The 20,687-nt window shown below is 43.1% G+C and overlaps 1 protein-coding gene across 3 annotated transcripts in view; it reads right to left on the reverse strand.

Moving 5' to 3' along the window:
* Positions 1-20,687, reverse strand: part of LOC111864921 (uncharacterized protein C18B11.02c) — a 702,662-nt gene that overhangs the window by 385,629 nt on the left and 296,346 nt on the right. For all 3 annotated transcript variants that reach the window (XM_033751616.1, XM_023852540.1, XM_033751617.1), the window contains one exon: positions 7,051-7,152. In XM_033751616.1, the coding sequence (XP_033607507.1) occupies positions 7,051-7,152 (102 nt within the window). The remainder of the gene's footprint in view (positions 1-7,050; positions 7,153-20,687) is intronic.

Consider the following 20,687-nt stretch of genomic DNA (forward strand, 5'->3'; position numbering starts at 1 on the left):
CTGAAACATCAGATTTCTAAACAACGTTTATCGTACTAAAATATAGGCAGACCTATCACACGTAAGAAACCAATCTTTTTTTTTTCCTTGGCACTACAGCCCCAGTGAGCCTAGGCCTACCTCCATGAACTCCGTTCACTTCGGTTTTTCTAGATCTTACACATATGGTAGGACTCCTTGGTCGAGTGATCAGCTCGTCGCAAGGCCTCTACCTGTAGACAAACACAGAAAAACGCACACAAACATCCATGCCCTGAGTGGGATTCGAACCCACGATTTCGGCTTCCGAGCAAGCGAAGACAGTGCATGCCTTAGACCGCTCGGCTACAGTGACCGGCTAAGAAACCAATCTAGTGAGCGTCTATCAGTCTATTAGGCAATCTGGAATCAATTCTAAACTGGCGTCTGCCTCTAAGGAAGAGTAACAAGGGAAAGCAGAGAGGCTGCACTGCAACCAGGCACAACCAGGGCCCGGTGTATCTTGCAAATTCTGTTTCGTCAGGCCTTGAATTAATTATTACACTTAACCTTATTACCGAACGTTGTTGTAGTGATTAGACCTTCGAGATCATATTTGGAAATCTTTGTTTCCAACCTAGGAGACCTGGTCCTCTGTTATTTTAACGCGTTTCCTGTCCCTGTAGAAGAATGCCTACTTCACAACTTCCACATCTTCCGGAGACCATAATTCAAAATCAAAATCTATTCTGCAACTGATACAGTGTTTTTAAATATATAAGAATGAATTAATACTTTACTCAGCCGCTTGTTTTTGCAGTGGCCCTTTTACAAAGAACAACGATGACGGATTGAAATATGGTATTATAATACACGTCCGGCTGTCTTCACCCCTCTCTAACATAACCTCACTATGAGTATATAGCGTCCATACCTAACGGAGGTTTTGAGAGTGACTAAAGAAGTTTAGATGGTTGAGAACGACGGTAATAAATCAAATTTTCAATCACTAAGAAGTTATGGGTAGATCTGTGCTTAATTCTGAGAACGACTGCTACAGTTCCCCCCAGAATTGTCTTTGCATTTCTATATTCCTATTTAAATACGATTTCGCACGTCGTATGTCAGGTCTCTCAGTTGCCCCTCACTCTCTGATTGTAATATTCAGAAAACATTCATTGGATGACTACATCAAAGCGTTTATGAGAGGCGGGACGTGTAGATGGAATGAGAAAGATGAGAAATGTGTGTACTATTTCAGGGAGAAAAGCTGAGCGAAAGCGATAATACGTGTATGTGTGACAGGCGCAGTGATATCAAGGATTTATATTTCACTTGCTCTACGTAGACTGTAAACTTTACAAACGTTGAGGCGTTATACCGTGTAGTACTGTAAAATTTCAACGACGGTCAGGAAAAACATAGTACCTTCTTCCTCTGTGGCAAAGAATAAGCTAAGAAGACAAGAGAAAAGAAGCATGCAGCAGATAGAGGAGAAAATTTCTACCGGACTACACGAAGTCAGGCCTCATATGACAGTAACTCTCCATGGTCACTGCTGTAAGAATCTCAAATCTAACATTTATAAATATTGTAATAACACGAAAACTCGGACGCAAGGGAAAGCACAATAAAGGGAACCAGATTCGCCACATACGTGTTTGAATAATGAAAGGCGACAGAAAGGAATTTGGCCTCCCTCTTTTCATCCGTGTATGCATTCTTCTTTTGTCGGAGTTGCCAACATCATGAATTATTCCAGGGAAGTAACTTCTTCAGAAGCTTCCAGCCTTCTGGCACTATGTGTCTCCCTCTAAAGGCAATATCTCGGATATACTGGAAGCCATTACACTGCAAGGTGTGACGTTATCAAAGGATTTATCGAATGCGGGGCGACGCATTTGACATATTTTTCAGGTTGCAGCACAACACGCCGGCTTCACACACTGCCATAAACATTTATTTTGATTTAGTATATCATTTCAGCAGGCTATTATTTTTATACGTCCTTTCCCTCTGCATACAAAACAAAGTCGCACTGGTAAGGTAACGCCCACATATCGGTCTGTACAGCCCACAATTTCAGTACCTACAACTATTTCACGCCTATAACATACGTACAACTTACATGGGAATGGTCCGATCCGACATGTCGAAACCTGCCCTGATTTTTTTTTTTCACTGCAAGAGTACACACAACAAAATCCACCGTCAAAATTTTACCTGCTAATACGCACTGCAAGTACTTTTTTAAAAATTGCCGAAGTTACTCATTTTTTTCTGTACGCGGAACCGCTTGTACCAGAGGTTTGTACAGCCTCTTCTAAAGGGTTCTGACGATGGTGGATGACACACAGAATTAATGCGTTTTTGGACTTTTTCCATCGTCCGGAATTTCAGGTAATAGAGGACACTTACTCAGTTGGGCCCCTTAGAAAGGTCCAGTGATTGAGATTAGCTCTTTCTAAGAGGCCCAACTGAGTAGGTGTCTTCCTTTCTCACCTGAAGAGGGAAATATCCAGTTTCCGAAACGTCGCGTCCTCTATTACCTAGAGTGTCCTATAGTACCTAGAATTCCGGATGATGGAAAAAGTCCAAAAGCCCAGTAATCCTGAACCTACAACTTGCCGAAAAAGGGGGGCAAAATCTAATGTACTTTTCTATTTTCAGAATGAATAGAACCCATACAGTGAACTGAATTTCTAATTAATTACCGATTAATATTGTAGTATTTGAGGTTTTCACACCGGTTATTATGAAGCGTTTTATCTTATGGGTTGTAACGCCATGCAGTTCGGTAGAAGTTTACGTTTCGAGTGAAATATCCCTCCATCTTCAGGGACGACTAGTAAACCAAGGAAGAAACCAGCAACCCAGGAGATTGTTCACGTTATGATCAACGATCTGACAATCTCAAATGCCACATACTTTATCTAGATGAATTGATCCTGCAAAGGATTAGAGGATCTAGACAGGGTTTGGCGTGGGGAACAACACAAGAAGTTTCCGAGAAAGCTGTTTGGTCCTCCGTATCAGTACACGGTAACGTGTACTTTCCATGAAGTTCGAATCGACAATCAAATGAATGGAAGCATCCTGGCTCTCCTCGTCCAAAGAAAGTGCGCCCTACACAGAGTAATGTGAAGGCGTCCTTCATTGTGGCATATGACATTGATGCAGTGATACCGCACCACACTGTACCTCAACGACAGACAGTAAACGCTGCCTACTATTGCAATTTCCTGCGTAATCACCCTAGTCCAGCGCTCAGGAGAAAGGGACGACACTTGTTGGCAACGAACCCCATCATCCTTCATGACAATGCAAGGACTCATACAGCTGATGCTGTCAAAGATCTCCTTCGCCGCTGGCAATGGGAGATACTGCAACATCCGCCATACTCAACCGATATGAGTCCGTGCGATTATGATCTCTTTGCCAAAATGAAAGAACCACTACGAGGGACACGTTACAACACAAGAGAGGAGATTATTCGAGCTGTAGGGCGGTCATTGCTGAACATCAACAGAAGTGGACGCGCTGATGGTGTACGACGCCTTCCACAGATTTGGCAGACTGTGGTATAAATGGGGGGGGGGAGCGATTATATCGAAGGAATGTAAGTGTGTTTACTTCAGATAATTAAGTCATTTCAGAACTATAGAGGTGTAGCCACTACTTTTTATCCGAACTCTGTATTACTGAAATACTTAGAAGCAGTTTGTTAACGTAACCAGCACACAAAATCGCATCATATAAATCATCTCGTTGCGTTATAGAAGTAAACCCACGCTAATCTGGATTAGTGAAGCAAAAGGTATCCCTAAAAAAACTTACAACAAATGGAAAATTTAATGATATAAGTAGTGTTCAAACCGAAGTGAACGGAGAAGTTCATGGAGGTAGGCCTAGGCCCACTTGGGCTGTAGTGCCAAGGAAAAAAAAAGTAGTGTTCGTGTCAATAAATAAAACATCACCGTAGAGCCTTTAATTAAAAAAATGCATCAATTCGCCGATGGAAGGCTCAAAAGACAAAGAAACACGAGGGAAAGGGAAGGATCGGATGACCTCTACCAAATATGACCACTGTTCGGGTTTCTGGGTCCGACGCAGGTGTGTGTACAGTAGCATTAGCCTTGAGCGCATGTGCCACTGCATAAAAAAAGAAAAAAGAAATTAAAACCCACGACACGACAAGTGCGAAATTGATACGTGTTGCTGTAAATGGGTTAGACGATAGAATATATATATATATATATATATCACTGCAAATGGGTCACACGATAAAATCAGAAGCTACAAATGCATTATATGCACAACAGTTTAACGAAGCCATAAAAACGAATTCAGGCTGTAAAAAGTTGGGAACGAGGGTACAGCTGATAGTAATTCAAAATGCTACAAAACATCAGTTCGTTAAATAGACACAGAGAGGGCAATACAGTAAAAGAATGCAAAAACATTTGACACACTACGACAATCGCTTCCAGAAGATGCAACGCAACGCGCCGCGGGTGTGGAGCACACAGAAATCGGAACTGTGAAGACAGTGCGGTGCAGTAAGATGTTCCTCACAGGACAACGTACAAACTGACGCCACTCACATTCTTGTGTCAAGGGAATGTGGCAGATCCGAAGACGTGCGACCTTACAAAGCAGCGGAGGAAGGACCCACCCATACTTGCACGAATGTTTTCAGAGCTCAACATCTGGTGCTCTCTAGAAGAGTTAACAGGTCTCGCCGGGTTTAAGGTACAGCGAGAAGGGCAGCGCCATGAAAATCACTGCCCAGATTATACACCGTTGATTAGCGCTATCAACACGAGGTCTACCTGTCTATCTATGACTCTAATCGCCGCGCCATAGCTCAAGCGGTTAGTCGCTGGCTTCCCATCGCGGCGGTCCGGCTTCGATACCGGGTCTGGTCACGTGGGGTTTGTGGTGGACAAAGTGGCGCTGGGGAAGGTTTTCGCCGAGTACTTCGGTTTCCCCTGCCAAATCTTCATTCTACCAATTGCTCCACAATCACCCTCACCTATCATCTGGGGATGGTACAATAGGGCAGAAGTGGCCGCAGTACAAGCGACTTAGTGCCACCCCACTAGGAATAAAGAAAATAAAATAAAAAATCTATGACTCTAAAGTCATTTGTTGGAACTTGGCCGCTTTTTCAGTTTCTTAATCGTATACACAGTCGGTGTGACTCCAGGACGTGGGATCAGTCCGTCGCAAGGCCTCTACCTACACACAGAAAACGACACAAACACAGAATAAACGCAAATAGACATGCATGCCTTGAGTGGGATTCGAACCCACGATCCCAGTCTTCGAGCGGGTGAACACAGATCATGCCTTAGACCGTACTGCCACTGTGATCGGCATAAACACGAGGCCTGAGCGTCACTAATTAACGAAGAGCACTTCCGGGATGTCACTGTACCCCAGGCTGGAGTACAAGTTCTCTCTGGGCTGCTGATCACGCGCCAACAATAAGATCATCTCATTTACTTGTTACTAGCCTGCAGCCTTATTCGTAGCAGAATTCAATTACGTACACCAACGGCCCACTCAACATTAATTAATGCGTGAAAATAAGCGTGTAATTAGAAAGACGATTAGCAGCCAGGACCGTTATGAGTTTCGTGACCTACTAGACACGTCAGTGTACTACCTGCGAAAAATACCAGTGCCTTAATTAAGTGTTCAGGAACTGAGATATAATGAAAGCATTCTTCATACATACTTCACACATTGTACTATCAATAAAGTGTTACAATGTGTCGGCAGTGTTAAAGAGTCTGTCAGTACAGTGTTAGAAGGTGTCAACACAGTGTTAAGAGTCGGTCAGTAAAATGTTAGTTTGTGAACACAGTGTTAAGAGTCGCTCAGTACAGTGTTACTTCGTGAACACAGTGTTAAGAGTCGCTCAGTACAGTGTCAGTCTGTTAGCACAGTGTTAGAAACTGTCAACACGGTGTTAAGAGTCGTTCAGTACTGTGTTAGGATCTGTGAACACAGGGCAATTGGCAGAATAGTAACGGTGTCAAATCACACGAGTACGAAAACTTAATCTGACATAAAGCATACGTGTTCATATGATTTTTATGGAAACATTTGAAGATACGGGATTACTATGCAAATGGAATACACCACACTTAGATTGCACAATATCATCCATCCACCCTTATGTTCTTCGTGTGTCTTTTACAAGCCAAACCTTCTAGAACCGATACAGCTGACGTGAAGCAGTGATTCTGCAACTGGTAAGTGGCATATACGTGCAACTGTTCTTTTCCTTCGTTTCATATGGATCGGATTCAGAAACACAATTTGTTGCAACTGAAAGCTTCCTGTGCGTTGAGTCGATTTCAGACATCATCAAAGCTCGAATTAAACCTCAACTAAGACAGCGGCTGACAACCTCTAAGGTGCGTGGTCATGACTAATTCACTGTACTGTGATTATGCCGGCATTGCTCATTTTGCATTGAATATGCATTAGTATATATGCAATTTATGAGAAACAATCCATTAATGTATATGCAATTTTCCTCAAACAACAGGCAACTGCAACGCAATGAGCTGCAGTGAGCCGTTATGGACCAAAATGTAATGAGGCACTAGTGTACAAGCCGGAAGATCGCGGGTTCGATTCCCAATGAAGTCATTGGATTTTTTTTTTTCAATTTACCTAATCCTTCCAACCGCACTATGACCCTGGGGTCGACACAGCCTCTAACAGAAATGAGTACCAAAAATATTTCTGAGGGTAAAGGGCGGCCGGAGCATAAGGCTGACAACCTCACCGCCATCTATGAGCCGACTGTCTTAGAAAAATGTGGGAGCCTCTACGTCTCACAACTCTATGAGCCTTCACGGCCTGTTACAGGGATAGCTTCGCCATTTTACCACACCAGGAAGAGCTCTGAAGTACACCCAGGTTCCATTCAAATTGTAATTGGGCCCTTTTACCGGAGGTGAATTGGTACAACCTTAAGGTGTACCTCCACTGTAGGGCCCACTTCATCTGCTTTTACCTTTATGAGTACTGAAGGTAAATTTCGTTGCAACTCAATAAAGCTTTAGCACCCACCTTTTTAAGATCCTTGTTAGGCTCCCCATCTTCGGCCTTCCGCTTCTCACAACCGCCAAGTTTACTGCTATCTCCCCCCGCAGCTTTGTCCTTCTCCACGACCTGAAACACAAACACAGCCACATGCTCAGTATATGGGCCCAACATCACACCTGTCAATTTGCTGCACAGCTCACGAGAGGAAAACTGCACTCTCCTCTTGCCTACGTACTTTCCTGTTACAGAGCTTACTCTAAATAAGTTTACAAGGCCATAAGCGAGAAACGTACGACCAACTTACTTTCTTTTTAGGTTTTCACAGCGGTGGCTAGGAACAGTTCTGTCGTCTTTGATATAACGCCGTGTAATACGTTGCAAAATTCAAGTGATATTTCGGAGGAAAAATTCGCCTCCATCTTCAGGATTGAAGAATATGTGAAGCAAGAAACTAGCATGATGCAGAGCCGGCTGTTTCTCTCATGCTTGGCTTACTCTTTAAACCTGAAGATGAAGTCGACGCGTTCCTCCGAAACGTAGCCTTATTTCCAACGGACTATACGGCGTTAAATCCCAGAAGACAGAACTCCAATTTTCAGTGCATTTACGATAACACAGATAAGGGTTAAAATGAGGGGAACACCGAGATGAATCTTGTAGAAACCGAATGAGGATATCGGCTACATTAAACTGGTTCAGAATTGCATCCAGCTTTGGTGTTAGTTGTGTTGAATCCTAGGATTTCACTACCACAGACATTATGGTATCAAATCATCTTCTGACATGTAGGCCGTTTCTAGGGAACGAATTGGCAAACGCGTGTCCGCAAAGATAAGACTTGGACACAAACCATGGCTGGGTGTTAAACAGACGTGTCCATGGATATGCAAAGAAAGTTGTACACTCTTGGAAACCAGACCGTTGACGCGGAAGCAACAAACGTGTCCATGGACACGGGCGAGCAACAGACATTTTCCTAGGATACCGCTAGGCTATACAAGCGGCCGTTCAGATCAGAACGCAGTCATTTGTAACTCTGAACCAAGTCAGTCACGGTAGAAGAAAGACTAGAAGAGAAGACAGTAGTAGATGTTCCTCCGAAACGTCGATTAACACCACATCTACACGGTGCCACATCCCAGAAGACTGTTTTCTTCATAGTCACCGCCGTGAAAACCTCAAATCTTATATAAGACAGTAGTAGTTCGGCCAGAATGGAGCAAGTCTTAGGCAGTCAGTTATTGTGAGCTGTTGTTGTTGTGATTAAGTCTTATGCAGTCAGTTATTGTGAGCTGTTGTTGTTGTTGTGATTAAGTCTTAGGCAGTCGGTTATTGTGTGCCGTTGTTGCTGTGATTAAGTCTTAGGCACTCAGTTATTGTGAGCTGTTGTTGTTGTGATTAAGTCTTAGGCAGTCAGTTATTGAGAGCTGTTGTTGTTGTTGTTGTGATTAAGTCTTATGCACTCAGTTATTGTGAGCTGTTGTTGCTGTGATTAAGTCTTAGGCACTCAGTTATTGTGAGCTGTTGTTGCTGTGACTAAGTCTTAGGTACTCAGTTATTGTGAGCTGTTGTTGTTGTGATTAAGTCTTAGGCAGTCAGTTATTGTGAGATGTTGTGATTAAGTCTTAGGCACTCAGTTATTGTAAGGTGTTGTTGTTGTGATTAAGTCTTAGGCAGTCAGTTATTGTGAGCTGTTGTGATTAAGTCTTAGGCAGTCAGTTATTGTTGGCTGTTGTAATTGATTGTGATTAAGAGATATCACCAAAAAACTCTACCAACTAAAATACTCGTACAACGCAAAATGACAAAGCATAACAACAAAAATATTATAACATAACACAATATAATAACGCACACACATCTTCATATTTTATCGTATTTTCATGTTTATTTCTAACCAATAGCAGCGGCACGAATTGACATCAAAGCCGTGAATGATAATTTGTCATGTCTTCTCTAGCGGTTAGTATATAAATGTTTCACAGATTTCAGTACTGAGGGTAGTGAAAATTAAGACTGCAGTGTTCACAACTACACGGCACTACATCCCAGAAGATCTAACATTTAATTCCAGAACTCGATCACAACTTCTGTCATTGATTAATCCGAAAATTTACCAAAGATGAATTTTCATATCAACCTTCTATCTAGTTTCTGTCTTGTGTTCTTGAGGAGCCCCATTCCAATATCGCTCGAGACGACTAGACGGACCCAGGATCTTCGTCGTTTTCCTCAGTCCCCTTATAATGTCTGGGATAGTAATTCAAATAAGAGCACTGCCACTTCCTTCCACATCCCTGTTAATTGCTTTTCCATTCATTCATCAATGGCTCTACAGCTCTTTGTTGGGCCCTGGCCTCTTCTTCAGTTTCGTAGTCATTCTTACACGGTCGGTAGGACTCCTTGGGCCAGTGATCAGCCCGTCGCAAGGCTCCTACCTACACACAGGACAATACAAACACAGAACAAACGCACACACAAACATCATGCCTTGAGTGGGAGCGTTCGTGCCACTGTGATCGGCAGTAGATGTATGTAATATGTCAAAACGATTACATTTTTCTTCCAAAAGAGAGAAGCATACAGAGTGTCTTGCGTAACTTCAGTTGACTGTCCTGCGTAACATGACTTAGGACACTGTATCCCGTGTTCTTGCGGCTTTGTATTCGCGTAACGTAAATGAGAGCAATGCCGTCATTTTTAAAGTGAATTAGATTGAACGTTTATGAAGCGAATGGCATGAATCATATGATTAATACGAGTTCACACTTCAGTACGCGACACTCCAGGGGTATATTATTTTATAGCGTACAATAAACACAGCGGGTAAGCTGTGTGGTTAAGCGCATCTATGGAGATAATTAACTGGCTGGCATTTGTACCACAGCGCGCGATCATTCCCTGATCCACTCGTGTGGAAGCGAGGGCCGTGGCATCGCGCTCCATTCGGACGCCTGCATCACGTAAAGGCGCCGCAATTAGACAGAGAGGGGCCAGCTATAGTCAGCTTGACGTACCAGGCAACTTGACACCAGTTAGGCATAAGTTTCTGGCGTGCTGAAAACGAAACGTAATTAAAATGTGCATATCAGCTTTGTCGTCTCTCTCTTCCAAATGTGTAGGAGCTTAGGAACAGCTGAATGAATCTCCACTGAATTTCACATTGTTGAATTCTACAAAAAATTGTTGACATATTGCGATTTTTGTGAAAATTAACTAATAACGGACGGTTTAAATGAAGACATGTAGGGCTTCCTGCTTGGGTCTGGAATGGACTCCCCTAAATGTTTACGGAAGAGACAAAGGTTTCGAACAATGAAGAAAGCAGTCTTCTGGGATTTTGCACCGTGTATATGTGGTGTTAACCGACGTTTCGGAGGANGAACAATGTTGTAGAGAAGATTTAAACACATATTGTAAATTCTAAAAAAATGTCTAAGTAAGAAATAAGGTTCTCGAAATAATTATAAAAAAGAGGAAGATTGAGCCAGAATTATGCTATGCGCATATCCCCCAGTTTTCTAGTATTTAGAACGAACTGCAAATTGCATCTCGTAACTGTGAATCATGAAACGGGTTTTCAGTGTCCTGCAGAGGAAACAACACAGAAAGTATGCTTACCACAGGCGATATACAATTTCAAATGAGCTGTGTTTCATTGCATTACTTAAGATACTGGTCTGCACAACGCAAAGTAGTACACGCACGCACGTGCATACACACACACACTCACAGACACGCACATGCATACACACACGCACACATATTCATTCATCAGTAATCTGTCAGACGACAGGTCCACAGTCTCTTCCAAAACAGTTCCTCCATTTAATGTGGTCACAAGTTTTCTCCTTCAAATAAAAATATCCTCTTCTATCCCCAAAGTCATCCAGTATCTTCTTCCTCATTTTCTGGTCACTTCTATCCGCCCCTCCGGTTTGTTTTGTCTCCAGAGGACACATCTCGCAAACATGGTATCTCTGCTTTTGGAAAGAGACTATCCAGGAAAAGTGAAAATGTGGTACTTTTTCCATTTTCTTTCCACATCGCAGTACAACAGCCGTTCTAACCACTCTGGTCACGCCTGTTGCTATACGAACTTGAACCGTCTCGAGCATCATTTGCTCTGTGCTTCAAGTCGCTGCTGATGACGCTGCTTCCGGCATCAGTTTTTGGTTTTTGGTGTCCCTCTTCGTCTGATGCCTACCCTTTGACCTGTCCAGCAAGGGAGGCCCTGCCAGTAGCTACGCTACCGCTGGCATAGCTCTCAGGGTCCTTGGCATACTCAAACCCCCTCACCACGATAAGGTGGCGACACCAACGAGGGGGTGCACACATATACACAGACTCACAGACATTAACATATAGACACACATACGCACACATACATAGACACACGCATGCACATAAACACAAACACATATATCTCACGATCTGATCTACATGATCTCTTCTTCCGATTTCATTGCTGAAACACATGACTTCATCCGCTTTTCGCCAATTTCGACCACTATATAGTAACCAAAATGCAACTTCAGAGAACTGAACTCCAGGTATCGTCTGTAAGCTATTTTTCTTGATGAACTTCCTGCAAATATGATTTCATGATTATACCATTATGATTCTGCCTATATAACATATGCCAATATCTCGAAGCAAATATACTGTTTTTTTTCCTTGGCACTATAGCCCCAGTGGGCCTAGGCCTACGTTCATGAAACTCTCCGAAATTTACTGGTTAGTATGATACAATTATGGTCTTCCAGAATTAATAAATTACTCTTATCTCCTCAGCAGATACAACAGTTATACCGACACAACTCGGTCTTGTTCAACCGTACAATGACAGTTTTAGGAAACAAACGTAATTGTTAGCTCCACCACTTTGCCTACCAGCAGTGTGGGCCGGTGTGGGCTGCCAGAGACCCTCCCCCACCCCCACCGCCAAACGCGCACTATTCATCAAATGCACCATTAGTATCTCTCAGACTGTAGGTAGTGGCCACATCTGTTGGCTACAGCGCCATGACGATCCCTGCGGTTTCTGCATCGTGACGAATGGATCAGAGTACGGGGGCGTTATACTGAAATGGGGAAGTGGCCTTAGATTTCGAGAACATACATCGGGCATTTACATATGTCGAATTAGTGTGTTTTTCCTATCTGCCAAACCTTTCTGTCTCCTTCTTTGCAATTACTGCATTCTCGTGCACTTTTCTTAAAGGCTCCCTTTCTTATCTCGCCTTTTCCAACAATTCCACAGCTGCCACGCTACATACTTACTCCCACATGACATCTTTTGTATTACCACAGGGCAGTCAATTGCAACACATATTCTTGAAACAGGTTTAAATTCAACAATTTCTCGACATGCTTCCACATTTATGTCATCCTGGGGAGGGAGGGGGGGTACATACGTAACTAACTACATGGAGATGAGCCTTTTGGAGAGAACGCCAATTGTGCAGCTGCTCAAGAACCCGAAAGTTCGTTACCGTGTTCACAAGAGCCCTAAACTGGTCCGTATCCTGAGCTATCAATCCAGTCCATACCACCTCATCCTGTTTCTCTAAGATCCATTTTAATATTGTTCACCCACCTACGTCTTTGTCTTCCTACTGACCTATTTCCATCTGATTTTCCCACCAATATCCTATATGCATTCCACTTCTACTCCATGCGTGATACATTGCCTGCCCATCCCAGACTCCTTGACTTGATCATTCTAATTATACTTGGAGAAGATTACAAGTTCCGAAGCTCCTCACTGTTCAGTTTTCTGTAACCCCCGGTCATTTCATCTCTCTTGGGTCCAAATATTATCCTCAACGCCCTGTTCCCAAACATTCTCAATCTGTTACCGCAAGCTCAAACTCAAAGATGAATGACCGCCCCTTGTCAGCTCTACGCGAATGCTTATTCTGTATATTCGCATCTGGAGCCTGTCCCTCCATCCGCAACTTGAGGACGCGCCATGCTGTGGTGACAAGGGACCGACCGAACATAGGAGGTGGTACAAAATTACTGTACGCCATTTCAGAAAATTTTCGAAGGTTTTAAAAGTTTTTCATAGAACATCCTTACATATAAAACAACACCACACGTTACGAACAATGCATATTATAACTCATGTAAGCAATTCAACGACGCGTGTTTCATATACCTTGTCAGTAATGCATGGTTGTATTTTATATGCAAAACTGTTTTATGAAAAACTCTCGAAACTTCTAAAATTATATACAATCATGGAACATTACCTTAACATAGTTTATTTTGTATTACTAAGTATGTACCCTGAAGATGCTACTGTAAACTTCGAAACATGTGGGATCAGTGATGAATTAAAACAATTTCAACAACTTTCGTTATAATTTACTGTACTTTGATAACACAAAACGCTATAGATTACAAACAGTACATAACTCAACATAAGAATATCCCCCATAAAAATCAGTCTGCATTTCCTCTCACAGCGCGCTCTTCGCATGCCTCAGTGAACCTATGCTTACGAGTACATTTCAGATATGAAGCCATAATTTGAGCGAATCTGAAAATATTTTACGGAGGTGCTTTTTAACTGCGTTTTCTTTCTTCAGCAAAGTATATGCCTGTATGTACAAATTTCAACTACTGAACCAGCTGAGCGATTTCCACGAAATTTGTTACCATGCCACTGGTGGATAATCCAACATCGCACTTCTAATTTCCTGCAATCAATGCTGAAAACATGGCGAACCAACAAACTGCAGAGGCGGCAGCGATACCAGTGTCACTTAATTTATGATCCTGAAATGATGTGTGCCAATATACACGTATTATAAAAAAACAGGCAGTTTTGAAGGTACAGGTAAAAATATTGCAGCAGTGCGAAAATTGTCTTTAACCTTTGGTTTCATGGCAAAATAAGGTAAAAGGTAAAGCTATCCCTGTAACAGGCCATGAAGGCTCGTAGGATTATGACGCGTCGAGGCTCCCACATTTTCTCTAGACAGGTGGTGGTAAGGTTCAACTTTAACCCAGTAAGATACCTGGTACTTATTTCTGTCAGAGACTGAGTTGACCCCAGGGACATACTGCGCCTGGAAGGATAAGGTAAATTGAAAGAGGCCCCCTAATCGGGCCTCAAACCCGCGAAATTCCGGGTTGTAGGATAGTGCCTGAACCAATTATGCTACGGCGAGCCCCTTGGTTTGATGGTAGTAACTAATAGACCACTAGAGACAGGCAAGCGAAATTTGATTCGGAGATAAATCATAAATACACCTACATATTGCGTTGGGACTATTTATTTGTAAATCAACGATTATAAAAATGGCGAGGGTGAGAAACACAGAGGTTATATCCGAGAAATTCAACCTGGAATCCGTACCTAACAAGTTTTCACTGAAATACGTTCAAAACAATGATAAAAGCAACAGACCTGTAGGACTAGAAATTTATTCACTAGAACGAATTGTTCTGAAATAGTTTTTATTAATACCTCTTCAGCAGTAAGAACCGGGATAGCGCAGTCGACACAGCGACTGCCTACTGGCTGGACAACCGAGGGGTCGGAGTTCGAGTCCCGATAGGGAAAGAGTTTTCACTTCTCCACATCGCCCAGACCAGCTCTGGGGCCCACCAAGCCTCCTATTCAATGGGTATCGATGGCTCTTTCCCCGGGGTAAAGCGGCCGGGGCATGAAGTTGACCGCTCACCAACATGTGCCGAGGTTAAGAAAACGTGGATCTATACATCACTCCCCCATACGCCTTCATGGCATAGTGCTTAATTAGTTAAGCACAGGGACAACTTTACGTTTACCTTACATTTTCAGCGGCTTAGGTTGAGATCTCTTCATTCGTTAATAATTTCCTTAACATTGCTCTAATAATGGCGGTGCTTGTTTAGCGTCCAACAATGAGAAGTTATGTACGCGGAAGGATTTGGAAGACGGTAGTGGCCTGTTTCTATGTAGATACTGTCCCAGCATTTGTACGGAGATATTCAGGAAAAGCACGAATATCCTTAGTGACGGTAGCCGGTAACTAAGCCAGGGTTCAAACCAGGCATCTAGCAAATGCAAGTCCACAACGGCATAGATAACAATTATTACTAATGGCAATGCAGTGTGTATATAAATAATTAATGAACTCTGCAACAACAAAATTGCACCTGCAAAAAATGAAGTTCAATGTCAATTAGCGATGCAAATTTCAAACAAAGCACTTGGAAAACGTGTGCAATTAAAAAGAAAGAAAAAATCTGAGTACACCCGTCCTCTCTTAATAAACTTTCACCACAATAAACAGATTTCGGGCACCTTCGTAACTAAAAGTGGGAAGAAAGAAAAAAAACGCACATTAATTTAATGTCTGTCCGCATATAATAATTCGAGAACTGCGGAACGGGTTCTAACGAAATTCAATTACCACTGAGTTTAACTGAGGTTTGTCGACACATTCGGATTTTAAATAAAACCGAATACCTGAAACACATACATACGTTTCTGCGACCATTTCGAGCGTAAGTCGGGAAAAATTTACCGGAGAAAAGATGCTTTGAACAACAGCACAGAAATCAGAACTGGAAAGGGTGCACCCCACAGAATGGTGCACGAAAGAACTAACGGCGTTCTTTGATGTTTAATAAGCTTACAAATGAAAATTAGCGAGTCTCCCATATCGAGTCCAATAAAATGTATGAAATGGTTTAACGCTTAAATGGAAAATTCAATTTATTGCCTAGTACAAACTAGACTTTATTACAGACCAATGTGACTGGTAATTCGAATTTCCCAACAACTTTCGGTGGAAGTTTTCCATGACGAATTCGTCAGGGGAAAGTACATTCATGACATCACGTAAACCAAGCTTCATTGTGGAGCAATGTGGCTGAAAATCGGAAAATCGATAAAACTGAGTAACAATCTCTCGCAGTGAAATGTGAAAAACTGTGTCCAGCGGTCGCGACAGCCACGACCTCCATGTTAGGCTTGTTTTTTGCTTTCAAAACAACGCCTGAAGATGAAACACACCACATTCTCCGTCACTTCAATATAATATAGATGAAAGATACGTATAGGAAGAATCTGAGCTCTTCACAGCGGTAACTATAAAGAATGCCGTCTTCTGAGATGTGGCGTCGTGTCGATGTTGTGTGAACCGACGTCGTGGCTAGCCGCCTGCTGACGCTGGTTTCTCGCTCGCCGATTTTTCTACCATGAAGATGGAAGCGATACGTTCTTCAGAAACTACGGTTCACACAAGATCTACACGGCGCTACATCCCAGAAGGAGGTATTCCTCAAGAAAGATGTATTTCCTAACTTGGTGCGCTAAGGTACGGCTCTGAAACTGCTGGTTCTAAAGGGAAACTTCACAACGACAGGGGTTGGGCTTCACAGTTACTAGCGATGTATTGCTGCGTATCGGATATAAAGCAAATGGGATTAAACGATTCATTTGATAGGGCACACAACTGGAAGGTAAGCAAAGTAGTTCCGACGGAGAGCGCTTCAGCAGCAATGCGATCGTTTAGCATGTACAGTTGTTTACGAGTACACCATATCGTAAAACAGAAATTATAAAAGAAGACATATCAATTTCCCAACCCTGTGTAACATTCGGCTCCAAGCGGATGGTATTAACTCATAAACGCAATAGAAAGCACAGTCCATAAAGGAAAAGGTGGTTATGTAAGATCTGAAGTAAGTCGCCGGCTTCACACCGCGTCGGCCCGTGTTCGAGCCCAGGTCATGTTATGTGGAATTTGTGGTGGACAAAGTGGCACAAAGGTAGGTTTTCTCCTAGTACTTCGGTTTCCCCTGCCAATTCTCATTCCACCGACTGCTCCACGTTACTCGTCATCTATCATCCGGGGCTGCTACAATAGGCCAATCAGTGGCAGACGTACCAAGTGGACTCAGTCTCACCCCACCGCAAGAATCTAAAAGAAAAAAAACATGACAAATCGAGAACCAAGAAGATATCATACAGGTACCCGAATGCATGAAGTGGATAAGGAATTGATAATCTGTGACCTGATTCCCTGTTCTTCATGTTATGTTTCCATTCACTTCTTTTCTTAGAAAGAGCATTTGCATTTCGCTGCATCCGCCAGCCGCTCCTTGTCTCGCACTGCTACTCCCAGTAGCACCTTCCCTTTGTCAGTTCCTACCTTCACCTTAATTCACTTACATCACCTGCTCCTGCAGATTCCTCCTTGCTGCAGTCGAGGTGTAGTTGCTCTCCTACGCATCCATCCTCTGAGAGAGCCATTCCCTGCTTTCCTTTTAATTTCGTATAAACTAAATGTGTACGCCACTTGTTTACCGGCGGGAGAGCATCCCTGGTTTGTTTAATGAAATGAAATCAGACTCTTTGACTGCTATAAGAGATAGCTTTAAAGCGGAATTCTGTGAGAGGGATGCTTATTACATCAGATTGCATTTCTAGTGTTGCTGTGCTACCTGAATAACAGATACGTGCTCATGGCACATCTGGGTATTTTGGGTAGGATTAGAAAGTCATTACATTATGAGAGTCAATGAGGCAAACGTCTTTGTGCTAAAGCGCTCAAGCGGAGCCGGGATTGATCAGTCTGTAGAGAGATCAGACTACGGGCTGGACGACCGAAGAATCACGGTTTGATTCCCGACAGGGGAAAGGTTGTATTTTTCTCTTCCCCACAGCGTCCCTAGCGACTCTGAGTCCCACCCAGTCTCCTATACAAGACGCGGTGGGACACCTTTTTCTTCCTTGGCACTAGAGCCCCAGTGGGCCTGGGCCTACCTCCATGAACTTCTCCGTTCACTTCGGTTTTTCTAGATCTTACACATGCGGTAGGACTCCTTGGGCGGGTGATCAGTTAGTCGCAACGCCTCTACCTGTACACAAACACAGAAAAACGCACACACACAAATTAAACATCCATGCCCTGAGTGGGATTCGAACCAACGATCCCGGTTCCCAAGCGAGCAAAGACAGTACATGCCTTAGAACGCTCGGCTACCGTGACCGGCAGTGTATAAGAATAATATATAAGAATTCAGTTCGTACCTCACAGGAAACATTCGAACCAACGATCCCGGTTCCCAAGCGAGCGAAGACAGTACATGCCTTAGAACGCTCGGCTACCGTGACCGGCATGGGAGAGCTTTATCAAGCAATAAACCGGTGATCACTCAACATCTAGAGCAAAAAATGAGCATGAGGACCAGTAAATACGTCACAAATAGATGTAAAACAGTTGGAAAAGAAAGTAAAGGTATCCCTGTAACAGGCCGTGGAGGCTCATAGGGTTGTGAGATGTTGAGCTTCCCACATTTTCTAGACAATCGGCTCATAGATGGCGGTAAGGTTGTCAGCCTTACGCGCCGGCCGTCTTTTACCCCCCAGAATATTCCAAGAATATTCCTGGTACTAATTTCTCTTAGAGGCTGAGTCGACCCCAGGGGGATAGTGCGGCTGGAAGGATTAGGTCAATTTAAAAAAATCCTCCTCATCGTGATTCGATTCGGCGACCTTCCGGCTGGTTGCCTCAACAAACTACGCTACGGTGTGCCCCCAAAAGGAGCAATTAACATTTTAAATTCTGTGAACACGATATCGCGCTTAGATAAGTTTGAACTATTTTGTTTTCTAATATCGAATCGTGGTTTCACAGGCAGCTGAAGCCACATACACAACTCTTCAATTGTGACATTGGCAAAATGCTGGTTAACGGTTCCACTGGACTTCTCCCATTTGCTTTATGAACTTCTGTACTTTTACTTGCGTCCACTTACCCCTTACCCGTTCTACCTTATATGGTTCCCCTTTATTTTTCCTGTTATTTACACTAAAACAGCGCTCAGTGCGGGCCTAATACAGGGCTACTCACTTCGCTTCATAGTATTTTTCATACGGAGCGAAATACAGCACAGTAAACGTCGTTATATACATCGTTTTTGCATTTGATGTCCACGGCCACACCTACTGACAGTTCTAAAACTATTATCAAAATAAATGCCCCTGGTGATCACAGTGGCCGCGCGGTATAAGGCATGAGACGTCGTCGCCGGTTCAAGCACTGGGATCGTGGGTTCGAATCCCGCTCCAGGCAAGGATGTTTGTCTATGTTTGTGTTGCCTTGCCTAGGAGTCCTACCCACTGTTTACAAGATTCACGATTTCGGAATTAATTCTGAATGGACACAGGCCAGGCAGCCTAATCCGTCAAGGGAGAATAATGCTCTTCTTGAACTAATTACTTCGATACATAATTTGTCTAAGCAAGGCGGTATTACTAGCTACACGTATGTCGGTCTGCCTTGATGTTCATTTCATCGAAATCAAGAGTAATGCCAATTTAAATTAGTAAAGGCAGGATCAGAAGACGGCAGTGAAGGGTTCTATCTTCGGGGACATAACGCCGTGTAGTGTGTTCCGAGTCAACCGACGTTTCGGAAGAACATGTCGCCTCCATCTTCGGGGTTGAAGATTAAGGCAAGCAAGATAGCAGCAAGAAGCACTACACGGCTCTCTTCATAATGACCGTTGCCAGAGCCTCAAATAGAGCTTAATAAAAATGCAGTGTTTTATACAGTGCTACAGTGCAGAACGTTTGTATTACAGTAATAAACCCATCCCTGTTACAGGCCGTGGAGGACCACATATTTGTAAGACTAATAATAATAATAATAATAATAATAATAATAATAATAATAATAATAATAATAATAATAATAATCATAATCGTTGGCTATACGGCCCTGTTAAGTTTATCCTTTGCCTTCCACGCGGTAGCGTAGTTGGTTGAGGCACTATGCCACAAGGCGGAAGGTCGCGGGTAAAAGTCCCGATGAAGTCGTTGCATCTTTTTTTTTTCAATTAACCTAATCCTTGCAGTCGCACTATGGCCCTTGGGTCGACTCAGCCTCTTAACAGAAATGAGTACCAGGAATATTCTTGGGGATAAAGCGCGGCCGGCGCGTAGGGCTGACAACCTTACCGCCATCTATGTCGGAACCTCGACGTCTCACAACCCTATGGGCCTCCACGGCCTGTTACAGGGATAGCTTTACTTTTGTTTTACTCCCACACAATTCCTGCCCATTCTCGTCTATCTTCCTCCTTCTTTCTCCGTTGCTTTACTCCCACATAACAATAACAGTAATAATGTTGAAAGCATGTAAAGTGAAAGGGCGACCTGATACACGTACGAAAGTGGACAGTGAAAGGGTTAGCAACTTCCCTTCAGTGTTTATCGGGTAGAGGCCTACCATTGGTGTCATATATAAAATGTATACAGCATATACCAGGCAATAAAGTGACATAGAGAAAGCATTACTTGACAGGTCAGTAATTCTACCGGTCCAACAGTGAGTCATTCCCCGAATAAGTGAACATGTCAGGCGGTCTGTCATTCATTCACGCAGGACGTGAGTTAACTGTAACACAAAACAAACGCTTCGGACCTTATCTCTTGGCAGACAGAACCCCTCGAGACAAGGCCCCCCCGAAAGACATTACCCTCCACAGAGAAGTGAAGTTAACATGAGGCCCCAGAGGAGCCATTTTTACAACCCTAGAGTCAACACAGGAAATTAACTGGGAATACTTGTGAGGCAAGAGAAAGCACAAGTCCATAACATTATGGACTATATTAAAACGTGAATAAATTAGCATTTACGAGACAAAAG

This window comes from Cryptotermes secundus, unplaced genomic scaffold (genome assembly GCF_002891405.2).
Source record: "Cryptotermes secundus unplaced genomic scaffold, Csec_1.0 scaffold62, whole genome shotgun sequence".
Taxonomy (NCBI): domain Eukaryota; kingdom Metazoa; phylum Arthropoda; class Insecta; order Blattodea; family Kalotermitidae; genus Cryptotermes; species Cryptotermes secundus.